Here is a 12,289-nt window from a genome sequence, read left to right as displayed (position 1 = left end):
ATTTATTTTGCACTATGCAGTGTTAGGTATGTGAATATACAGCTGTTGAGGTGGTAAAAGACCAATCCTTATGCCAGATTTAAAGGCCCAGTGTTAGACAGCACAAAGCACAAAGAGGCAGGAGGAAACCAGCGGGATAAACACAGCTGCCAATTACACACAATTATAGACAATTACAGCACACATTCACCAGACAACACATGAAACAACCAGCTATGTAATGTAGTAACACTCTCACACACAAACCAGACATGTAGGATTAAACATAGTATCTATACAGATACTGTTTTTTAAGGTAACATCAGGTTTTATTATAATCTGCTGCCTGTTCTTGGTCAGTTGTGCAATCGGGATTTTTTGAGATTTTTCCATATCTCCTAAAACATACCCATTTCTACAACACAAAAATTACAAAAACTTAAATTTTAAATGAGCTAATGTTTGTCGGGTAAAAGTATGTGAGCACTTATTTATAGGGTTCCTGTAGATCCTAAAACATCTTGAAAGGTATTGAATAGATTATTCTAAAATTGGGTCTTATTTGGTATTAAAATGTCTTAAATTAATCTTTTTAAAATCTTAAAATTTTAATGGACATAAAAAAAAAATTTCTGCGACTGTAATATTACGACTTAGTTCTCATAATATTACGACTTTTTTATCGTAATATTACAAGTTTTTTTCACAAAATATTACAACTTACAACTCAAAGTCTCAAAAAAAAAATCCTCAATGTGGCCGAAAACATCTTCATACTATGGAAATCAAGGCTATAGAATCCCACATGCAGAGTGAAAAACACAAAACTTGCAGACAAATGTCAGGTATTTTTTTAAAAAAGTCATGTTTTTTGCTACAAACTCTTTATTTGATTATGAGTAACATCAAAAAAGACTAAAAAAGTCTTAAATCTAACTTGCCATAAGCTGTAGGAACCCTGTACATACGTTATCCACTTTTTCCACCCCTGACACAAATTTTAATGTGCACACACACACACCACACACACAGGGCGAACTGTAATGTTCAGGTCCCGTGTGCTCCAACACACAGAGCACTGATTCATTTCAGTACGCCCTGCAGGTCCACATGCAAAACTGAGCTGAATAATCAGGCCCATTCACTTCTGTGTGAAGAAACGCTCACCTCTTCTTACAGAGCCTCTAATGATAGCTGGTGCGTAAACGCCTGAGTCAGTCTGTCTGCCCCGAGGCTCCGAGCGCGGGCTGAGTAATGCCCACAGGTTACCTGGGAGTAGAGATGGGAGTCGGGGGAGTAGCGATCGGAGAGAGAGCTCCTCAGGAGTGCAGTGGACTGTGGAGAAGAGAGAGACAGATAAAACAAAGGTTACGACTCACCGGCGAGGAAAAGAGAAATAGGAAAGGATGAGGGAAAAGAAAAGAGGCAGCGGAGAAGAAAAGAAACCTGAAATGGCAGCTGCCAGCTTAAATGTTCTCTGCTCGCTCTACCCATCGACTTGCCTTCTTCAAATTCCAACCTAACTCTCAGGCCACAAAGTCCTGCACCGTGCCAAAACCCACATCATTCCTTTTCTGCATTGAGCATTCCTTGATTCACTTTCAGATGCCGTACATAAAGAATCATTTAGTGAGCATCCAGGGAAATACTGCAGCTGCAAACATCCAGCGCAGCTGCCACGGTTCATACACATTTTTACCAATAAGTATCATGACTCTGAGGTAGTTTTTAAAGGCCATACATTCTCTGAAATGACCATTGATACTCCTTTTGGGTTCTTTTTCATTACTCTATATAGCTTTTTTTTTTAAATATATATAATTTTTTTAAAAAGGAATTCAGAGCAGAACTAGAACATTTTTTCAAATATAACTAAGGGACTGTTTGTTATTTATGAGAGAGGAGGGGCTGGTGCAAACAGGGGAAGGTTTGTCAAGCATTTGGGAGGGATCTATGTTTTTTACTATGGTTTAGGGAAGGGGCATACGACTTTAAAAGGCTGTATTTTGTGATTATCTTGATGACGATTTGATGACGAAAACATGCAGCTTTGGAAGGCATGTTTTCTTTAAAAAAAAAAAAAAATTTATTACATTTTTTTAAAGAAAACTTGACTTTTTTTCCAGAAGTTTGTTAAGAAAATATTTTTGGCTTTTTTAATATTGTTTTCTATTTTTGAAGAAACTATTTAATGTAATCGACAGCTGAGTGGAAACGTGAGACAATATGAATGTAAAGCTGAACATTTATGAAAAAGTTTCCCAAGATAAAATACAACTTTCAAAAGGTCAGTCTGTACAATTTCTCCTACTCCTATTCTGCGTTCATTCACCAACTTTTTCTTCCCTGAGCTGAAAATGCAAAAAAAAAGACTCTCCTCTTCAATAAGTCACCCTCTCCCCAATGAATTGCCTCTCTCCCAATTATTCCCCCTCTGCTTGCTCTAATGAGGCCTTATTCTGAAGTAGAGGGAAACCACATACAGAAAATAAGAAAAAAAAATCCCTTTTAAAGTCTCTTTAGCTCCAATTTTTCATTTCTCTCCCACTCTCTTACACAATCCTTGTAAAAGTTGCAGGAGCTCTGAACCTTGCCCTCCTTACTGCTGGCTGCGACTGTCGGTGAAACACAGGTTGAAGCCAGGAGTGGATAATAAAAACGATAAGCTGAGTGACAGAAACTATTCTGAAAACTCATTTGCTGCTTTTCTCTGTATTGAAAATTGAAGATCTTTTGAATGTTTGTCAGAACAATCTAGCAATCATAAGAAATGTGGGATATGTGATGGACATTTTTTAGCTTTTTGACTTTTTTAAGGCTAAATTATTTATCGAATTACTATCACTCATTAGAGATTCATTATACTAGAAAAGAATTCCCACACACTGTCCTATTACTTGCAAACTTAATTTATGTGGCGAAACTGGCACAGTTTGTTTGTGGATGCAGTTTCCTGAATTTTCTCTTTCATCTCTTATTTTTGTCTTGAAAAATTAACTTGCATAATGTTTTTTGGTTTTTTTTATTGTACTTATTGTATCTATTGTATTTTTGTACATGAACTATTTTCTGTTTTATGTACACAGTATGGACCTTTTTCTGTGTCCTTTATAAAGTCATTATAATAATTAGTATTTAAATTTAGACTTGATAAGGGTCTGTGGACCAAAACATCATGTTTGTACATAAAGTTTATTGCAAATAACAGGACAGTGTTATACAAGTTATTGTTGGTGCGCACAAGTTTACATATTCTACAATAATTATACTTGAATTGGGGAGCCCAGTAGCTCACCTGGTATCATTATTATATTATTGTGATTTTAAACATGTTGCGATAAGCCAAGTATATTTATTACCTTTTTTTAACTGTAAATTAAGTCCCTGAAGGAAAACTTTGTCAACATCTTTAAGATAAGATAAAGTGTTCGCTCTGTTCATCTCACGTAATTTTTACTGCAAGCAAAATGTATCTAGAGGACAGAAAAATCATTATATAGAAGTAGTTAGGTGCAGCTGCTCTATAACCTAAACTGGTCAACACTTTCATAAATGGACGCCATCAGTTTATCTCCGGCTGCAGGAAAGCAGCCAGAGGTAAAGTGATACCGCCGTCCTCTTCCACATTTATTTTTCATTAAGAGAGAGAGGAGAGGTGCGGTGTGTGAAGAAATGTTTATGAGTGACTAACGGCAGCAGCACATTGGTAAAATACAAAGACAGGCATGCCCCACTGGATAAACACAAGTCCTCTTTTTGTGTTTAAATTGTTTACATTGTACACTACTGTGTTGCAATCTAACATGTCTACATGCACAGGTAGAGCACATGTGGCAGGTAAGCGTCAACAAAGAAGCACTACATTATTTTAACGACGTTCAAACAATGGGCTGTTAACTAAGGCAAAGGTGAAAAGGAGGGGAAACAATTTGCGTTAGGAAATAACAGCGTTTACAAGGAAATGTGGTATTCAGTTTGGGAAACAAAAGCACTTATGATATCAGTGTGAACACCCAGGATCCATAGTTACATCAATGTACCACAAACAATCTGCCTCTGATGTGTCAGAGTTTAGGTCTGCAAATCAACCACTGAGTAAATGGACCAATTATGTGTTGCTCCATTCAGCTGACTTTGGAGCAGCCGTATTCTCCATTAGGTATCATCGGCCAGGAGACGGTAATCAAGGTTATAATAATAGCTGTGTCTATTGTTACTATTCCTGGTTCTGTTGTGCGGTACAACGTAGCTTTCATTTTGTCATACACTTTCCTCACTACACCTCCTCTATGCATATCAACAATTATCAGTCTCACGATTTTCTTTTTTACTCCTTAATGTCAGATTTTGTCACATTTAAAGACAATCATTCTTATCAGGATATCATTTGCCAATTTTAGCCAATTTTAAATATTTCAGTCTTATTTATAAATAGTGTCCGTGTCAAGTCAAACTTGACAATTAGCTATCAACGTTAACTGCCACTCATGCCTTTATTCATTTTACTTTGGCTGAAGTTTATGATTACAAATAGGGTTGTCACGATTCTCTAAATGGATTTTCAGTGTTAAGGTCCCGATTTGATTCAATGCCTCAAGCACCGGAGGCAATGCAAAGTACTATCAAGTTCAGATTCATGAGACCAACTGATCATTGTTTTTTTTTTTTTTAATGTAGGGTTTCCCACATATTAATTTATTTGTGGCGGGCTGCCACGATCAAAACATCAGCCACCACCAACTGATTTTACATTCCTGGAGCTCAAACATTCATTAGGTACACTGTTGGGATATAAAAACCTTTTGGTTAATTATTTTCCACACTCTCAGAGCGCAGAGTGTACTGTGGGCACAGACGGGGCCGTAGAAGACCAGGTGCAGTGAAAGTCATTACTTGTGCTGGGCCTAAAAGTTTGCATTCACCGCCTATGTAGCAGCTGCTCCTCTGATCTATTGATCTCATCATCAGTGACCATATTGACAGATAAATTATCCACCCCACGTCTCATATTCCTAAAACTTAGGAGTGCTGCGTTCACAGACCAGCAAAAACTGATGTTAAAACAAATTTAATGTCAAATTCTTCTTTAAAAATGTATGCTGCGTGGTATCACGTGTGACATAACGAAATGTGCCACACTCTACTCAGGTCAAGTTTCAATAATTTATTAAAAAATGTCATAAATATCACTAACTTATTTCACCAGTCAATAGGAAACCAAAACAAAAGCCACTAGATGGCAGAGGGGTGCTTAACAAAAACAGTTTTTCTGTCAGCACATTAGTTAAATATGACATAACTGGGAAAAGCAAAATGTTGCAATACATGTGACTTCTAGGAAGAAGGAGGATTTCCCAGTTCTGTTTTTTTCTGTCATCTCTGACTCAGGCAGTGGCTATATTGAGTTTGATGATTGAAAGTGAAAGCTCATTTTGATGAATTTTCAGTTAAGAACCAAAATCATGACAACCCTTATTAGAGATTTTATTTTATTTTAACTTATTTTTATTTTATTTTATTCATTCTTACTTCATTTTATTGTATTTGGGCAACCTCTTGCTCATTTGGTAGTGTAGACTTTTTCAAGTCAGTGGCTGCTGCCTGGATCTGAAACCAACCTGTGGCCCTTTGAGGCATTTCATCCCCTCTCTCACCCTTTTGCTGTCTCTCTTAAGCCGCACACAACTTAAAAAAAAATAAGAAAAATAAGAAATTTCCTTTATGACAAGTTTACAGTTGTAAATTGTTCAGCCAGAACATATTTTTAAGACAAAAAAAAGTTATTCCTTGTTTTTTTAAGAAAAACAAAAAAATGAAGACTTTTCCAACTCTCATATAACAATATCATTATTATCCTCAGTTATATACAGCATCGGCTGGGATCTATCTGGCATATAGCTGAACAACCAGTGAGGAATAGCTGTTAAAGTGCTGCCTGTCACCATGCTTCCTCTGTTATGACATTAACTTAGAACTTGGACCCTAAATATAAATGCACTCGTGCTTCTAAATATGAACTTATTTTGTTCTGGAGAGCGCAAAGGCCCAAACAGCAAAGCTACAATAAACAGGAGAATCCTTCTCCACTGGCAGACCATCGCCTTGGTCTCAGTGTGGCTACGGTCCAATTAAAACAATGCAGAAACTGCTTTTAAATGTCAACATGTCAGGTCAGACTGATGTCACCGCACACTCAGACACACAGGCATTTAGAGTCCAAGGCCTATTTGTAGCTGTGGAGATAAAGGTTGGTGGGAAGAGACAGACAGTCTGCAGCAGGGATGTTAGTCCTTCACCACGACGGCGAAGGCCTTTGCCATGACGTTAAATATGAGTTTCACCAGAGAGCTGGCAGCAGAGGAGAAAAGAGAAAAGAGCAGGGCAGGAAAATGTTTAGTCACAGTCTGCCGGACTCAAATCCCAAAGGCGCTGCAGCTGATTCTACTCAGCATTTCAAATCTGTCTCTGTTCTGAGAAAGTCACCTATTTACCCTGCTTATTTCACTCCCCTCTCACAAAGTTTTTGTCAGACTAGAACCAACAAATAAGCATAAAAGAAGGTGACTACCAGTCAAACCACAAGCAATACAGAAAACAGAGTGCCAAAGAGAGACAAATTACTTTCACTAAGCAGGTTTCCATTAACTCCAAAATTGCACAAATTGAAATTGTGTATACAAAATATGCCAAATGGAAACACTTCAATGTCGGAAAAAACTCCCATTTACCACAAAAAAGGTTTTTCCGTTGGCATGAGGTGGTATTTTAAGCAATTCAAAAAATCCAGATTTCGCAAAACACATGATGCTATGACTATGCTTTGACAAGAACCGGCTCCTTCGGGCATGATGCATCAGGGGCTACAGGAGGTGCGATTGCATCGCATAACTCTTAAAAAACTGAGTGAATAATCCGGAATTTTTGAATCCACAATTCCTCTGTGAAATCTCGGACTATCACCTTCCAGAAACCCTCATATGTGGCCGCTCCCACGTTTAAGGTGCTTGCCTTTCCTTTATCACTCCCATAACACGCCTGCGTTGCCTACGATTGGATATAATGACGACTAGTGTGGTGGCTGCAATACAAATAAACCTGCTAAAGTTTTCCACATCCATCGCCATGCTTCTGGGAATGTTATCACGACAGGAGAAGTTGCACAACATCACTCAATGGAAATGCAGTCATCTCGCAATTGTGTTTTATCCACATTTCGAAAGTACCGCTTAAGTTTTGCGCAAATCTGTGGAATGGAAACTTTCCTCACCACTGTCACCAGTCTGAGCACTGGAAGTGAGTATATCCCAATGTGGTGATTAGGCTTAATCAGGCAACCAAACAATGTTATCAGCACTAACGGCACACACACACACAGCGTTCTCCAAACCCGTGTAAACACACCACAGTGAGAAATTTCCCTTGTCATCATCAACTTCAACACCTGACTGAGCAGAAATATAATCTGCAATGGGTCATGAGTCTAACAAGAGCTCAGGCAGGAGACGCCACCAGATAAAACTATCAACCAACCAGCCTGTGAACGCAGAATGACACGCGGGACCACTTACCCATTTTGCCAGAATTTAAGTAATCAAACAGACCATCACCACTCAAAACCACACATGTTTTAGAGTGCTTTTTGGTACTTGATTTTAATTTTTATGCTTTTTAAGGTGACTTTGGATGTTCTGAAAGGCATCTATTTAATAAAACGTTTCATCATGATTAAAATTTATTTTTTTAGGGGAGAAATTAAGGTGCCTTCTACGCCTTGGAACAGATATGAGGAAATTAGATAAGAAGTTATTTTTATTAGAGCTGTTTATCAGTTCATCATAGTTCTGTAAAAGGAAAATCAAACTCATCAAGGCAAGGTTGTGAGTGACAAAAGTGCTGATGGAAACTTTTCTGACACTTTGCACTTGACTGTTGGATCTCGACTCAACTTTCAGCTGTCATTTCCAAAGGAAGACATCGTCATTTATTTTCTATCCTGCAGCAACAAAAATAAGTAATGGGATTCTTAATCTTATAAAGTACAATTCATCAATCTACTGTGCACTTATTTGGTGGTAATGTATTCAAAGCATTTGTGGACAGCTCTATACAATGCATCTACACTTAACTTGCTTTTGGTTGGACTCTTTATTTAAAAAAGAGAAAAACACAAATTTAAAAAAACCAAAGAAATCCCCTGACCCCTAATGAAGCACCCAAAAAAATCTGTTACACAATATTAAATGTATAGTTCCAATAATTATACATACTGTTTTCAGTATTTTTTTTAATTTTCTTTTTTATTTCTAATAATTTTCTCGATCTCCTTCTTAAATCTCATTTACATTTCATTTTTCTAATACCTTTTATAAATTTCTTGCATTTTGTGGGACACTGCTTACCAAGTTGCTTATTGCCTTTTTGCCATGTTTGTAAAAATAAATCAAAGCAATCTGATCTGGTAAAAAAGAGGTTAAAATACTTGTGAAAGGTGTCCTAGCGGAAGAAAAGTGATGACGCTCCAGGTTACGAAGGGTAAAAATGAACTAGATGATTTTTGGATTAATTCAGTTGCACCTACACGTAAATTAAAAAAGTAACACTGCTGTATTGCCACACCACATACTGTCAATATTACATGTAATCTAATAATTTAAAGCACACTCAACAGTCAGCAAACTTTCTGTTTTTGGAAAATGGAAAATCTACATGTGCAGCAGATGTTTTGATTGTGGTGGGACGTGACAAATAAATGAGTGTGTGGGAAACCCTGCTTTGAGTTATCGGCACCTAAATTTGCGATCCAATAACACATCACAATTTAATTTTTAACAAATTTAAGATACAAAACCACTGAAAATGTCAGCAACATTAAATCGTGGCTTTTTTTCATGAGAAGACTGTAACTTACAATTAGTGTCATTATTATTTAATCTAATGGTTGTTTTACTGATTCATCGTTTGGTCTTTAACAGGGTTGGAAATAAAATTTTCTGTCCACCTAATATTGAGGCTGGCAGGTTCAAAAATCTACCAGTCGCTCAACAGGTTACTGTTGTTTTTTGGCTGTGGAGTCAAGCAAATCTGACAGCCACTTGCATATTTTAGGAGCATTTGGCTGGTGGCTGGTGCTAATGTCCGACCCTGGAAACTATCAGAAAACAGTGAAAAATGACAATCATGAGCTCCCAGAGTTCACAGTGACAGGTCTCAGGGTTTCCCACACACTCCTTTTTTTGTGGCAGCCCACCACAATCAAAACATCTGCTAGCTCATATTGATTTAATATTTTTGAAGGTGGACCACCAATTGTGAACGCTATTAGAATAAACCATTCTGATATTCATTGCACCACAGTGCAAAGCATTCTCTGGACACAGCCGAATATCAGGCACAATGGAAGTGAAACTTCACCGTTAATAGCACTGGTTCTAAAAATTTGCATGTATTTGCCTCAACAGCAGCTGCTGCTCTCAGTCATCGATCTGATCAGCTCTGACCGGATCAGCAGATCACTTATTCACCCCACTTCACAAACTGCTGCTGAGGAAAAAATGAACTCATGAAGAGTTTGCCAGTGCTGCTATCATAGTCCCGCAAAAGCATCTCAATTTAAAGAAGGGACACAGAATGATGAAAGGGGACACACAAACACAAACAAGTTTGCTGACACCCACCCTTGTGAGCTTAAAAAAAAAGCCCAAAATGTTTAGTTTATTATCAAGACAAAGAAGAGCAGCAGCTAATTGTTCAATCTCTATGACAGAAAAATCATGTGTCTGCTGATCCAACCCAAAAATTCAACTCATATGCCTGCTAATTCTGAATAAATCAGTTCTTAAACATTTTTCAATAATGTCAAATATACTTGCTTGAAAAAAATATATCAAATGTTTTTCAAACAACCAGTGTGCAAAACATTTTAGTGGAAAAATATGTTTATATTCAGAGGCACAAGACAGCCACAACATCCCTGTACACTTTAATTTCACCTTTTAAATGTTTAAAATCCATCACTAAATCCCTGGAAAAACTATTTTTTGTCATCATGCAATCAAACTAAAACAGCACTGTAGCTACATTAAACTGTATCATCTTGATGAATTGCACTTAAAATTTAACTACATTTTTATTTTAGGAATTGTTATAACTGACATGTTTTTGTTTTAATAATTTTTTTAAAAAATATTGTATGTAAACACTGCAGCACTCCAAAGCACACCCAGCATTATTTACACCCCATTTGAGAAACACAAGCAGTAACGTACCGTACCTTTTATGAATGAAGACACACGAAACAGCTACAGTCTCTCGCTTAGCTTCTTCTTAATTAAAAGCAAACTCTGGTGTGTCCTCTGCACACTCAACTGTCACTTTATATACAGCTGAGCAAAGGGCAGGTTAAGCTGTGCTTCGACTCATCAACCTTTACCCAACGCCCATAATTATTGTTTCACTGGGTTCTCAGACTGATATCATCAACCCAGACTGTCATTAGATGAGTGAGAGATAGCTATGGGCACGATGCTGATTCACTGAACTCATTGTCCATGTGCTCCACTCACCCCAAGTTTACAACAAAGCACCATTCACCTTTAAATTAAAGGGTTTAGACTTGGTCTGGCGTAACCCCCCTCCACTTTTACCCAGAGGCCAGCTTAGAGGTCAGAGGTTGGGAAGCATAAAGCCACAGAGCACATGTACTTAAGTCCTGCAACTGAGCACAATTCTGAGGTAGTGGACGACTACTTTACCACAGGCAGGACACATTTTACTGCACAGTGAGCAGTTTTATGTATTATACTTTGAGTAGATAGATAGATAGACAGATAGATGGATGTGTTATTAAGGCATTGCACAGGAGCAGTAAAAACAGTGAAATATATCACTATATTGATATATATATATATACCACGTATCACAAATAAAAAATGAATCTTGGTAGAAAAATAGCATATTCTGTAAGAATTAGATACACATCCATAGAATATCTATAATATACAATAATACACATTTAATACACTAAAATGACTATGCTTAATACTAGAAAATATTAAAATATACAATTTAGGATAACATTAGGAGGATAAAACTGTTTTAAAAAATGGGTCTTTTGTTGGCCATAAGAGTTAATTGCTCTTTTATAGAAAAAGGTTAGTATATTAAAAACGTTGAGTATGGGTAAATGGATTCCTAAATAAACTACAACCCTGCGCTTGGAAAAATAAATTACACATAATATCAGGGGTAATCAATCACTCTTTTACAACATCTGGGTTCCTTCATGTGTTATCTAGAGAGGACAGACTTTGCCCACACGTTGGATTTATGGGGGATATATTATAAATTAGCTTCTGCAACGTCCAAATCTGTTGAATATTTTTCTTTTATAGTCAAAGTTCAGAAATTAATATAAGATGTACTTAAGCTTAAGTGTCCTCAGCCTTCAATTCTGTATTTAATTGAGTTCATTTTTGCTTTATTTATTTGTTTTATTAACTTTTATTTATTTGTTTATTTTTGTTTATTTAATCTTTTCGAAGTGGTGGTGGGAGGATTGCATGTGTTTAAATCTTCAGTCACAGAGATTTTGTTTAAGTGTCCAGTTCTTTGTTGTTACTTTCTTTTCTATTGAGTATTTGTGCATAAATACTATATATATATACACAGTATGTGTATGTCCTTGTTTATTAGAACTAAAATCAATGTTAGGGGAAAAACTGAAATCCACCTTTAATATACTACAATAAAAATACTTAACAAAATATTATAACATATCATATACATAAAACAAGTGTGCAAGTTTTTGAAGTTTTAGTTTTGAGAATCCAAACTGTGTTTATACACACTTGTACATTAATGAGGTTTTGAAGGCAGAACTTTTACTCGCAGTGGAGTACTTTCACAGTGTGGCATTAGTACTTTTATTAAAGGGTCTGAATACTTTATCCATCACAAGAAAACAGAATAATTTTGACACAGTTATGTACTCATACAATGAGGACAACTTGTCAGGTTTTCTTCATCTTGTGTGGACACCCACGCGTCGACACATCCTGTTTTTGGTTATTAATGTCATGAAATCGAAACTAAACCACATGAGGATGGAGACTATCACACAGACAACGACTCACACAGCATTTAATTAATGTAGCTACATCACGTTAGCTTCTGTAGCACGTCTTAACCCAACTACGCTCCTGCGTTAGCACCATAACCGGGTACGAAAACGCGCTAATGTGTAAATAAACGTCTTAACGGTTAATTAGCAGCCGGTTTCAGTCGGCTAGCTACCGGCAGAGACAGGTGATAT

The 12,289-nt window shown here is 36.8% G+C and overlaps 1 protein-coding gene across 1 annotated transcript in view; it reads left to right on the top strand.

The window, feature by feature from the left end:
* Positions 1-3,531: 3,531 nt before the first annotated feature.
* The window catches only part of ppil2 (peptidylprolyl isomerase (cyclophilin)-like 2), a 38,864-nt gene continuing 30,106 nt past the window's right edge, over positions 3,532-12,289 (top strand). The window contains exons 1-2 of the mRNA XM_042488603.1: positions 3,532-3,576; positions 4,108-4,158. Coding sequence (XP_042344537.1) covers positions 3,532-3,576; positions 4,108-4,158 — 96 coding nt within the window. The remainder of the gene's footprint in view (positions 3,577-4,107; positions 4,159-12,289) is intronic.

Source organism: Plectropomus leopardus, chromosome 6 (assembly GCF_008729295.1).
Source record: "Plectropomus leopardus isolate mb chromosome 6, YSFRI_Pleo_2.0, whole genome shotgun sequence".
NCBI classification, from domain to species: Eukaryota; Metazoa; Chordata; class Actinopteri; order Perciformes; family Serranidae; genus Plectropomus; species Plectropomus leopardus.
Note: the sequence above shows the minus strand (reverse complement) of the source record. Positions and strands in the feature narration are given on the sequence as shown.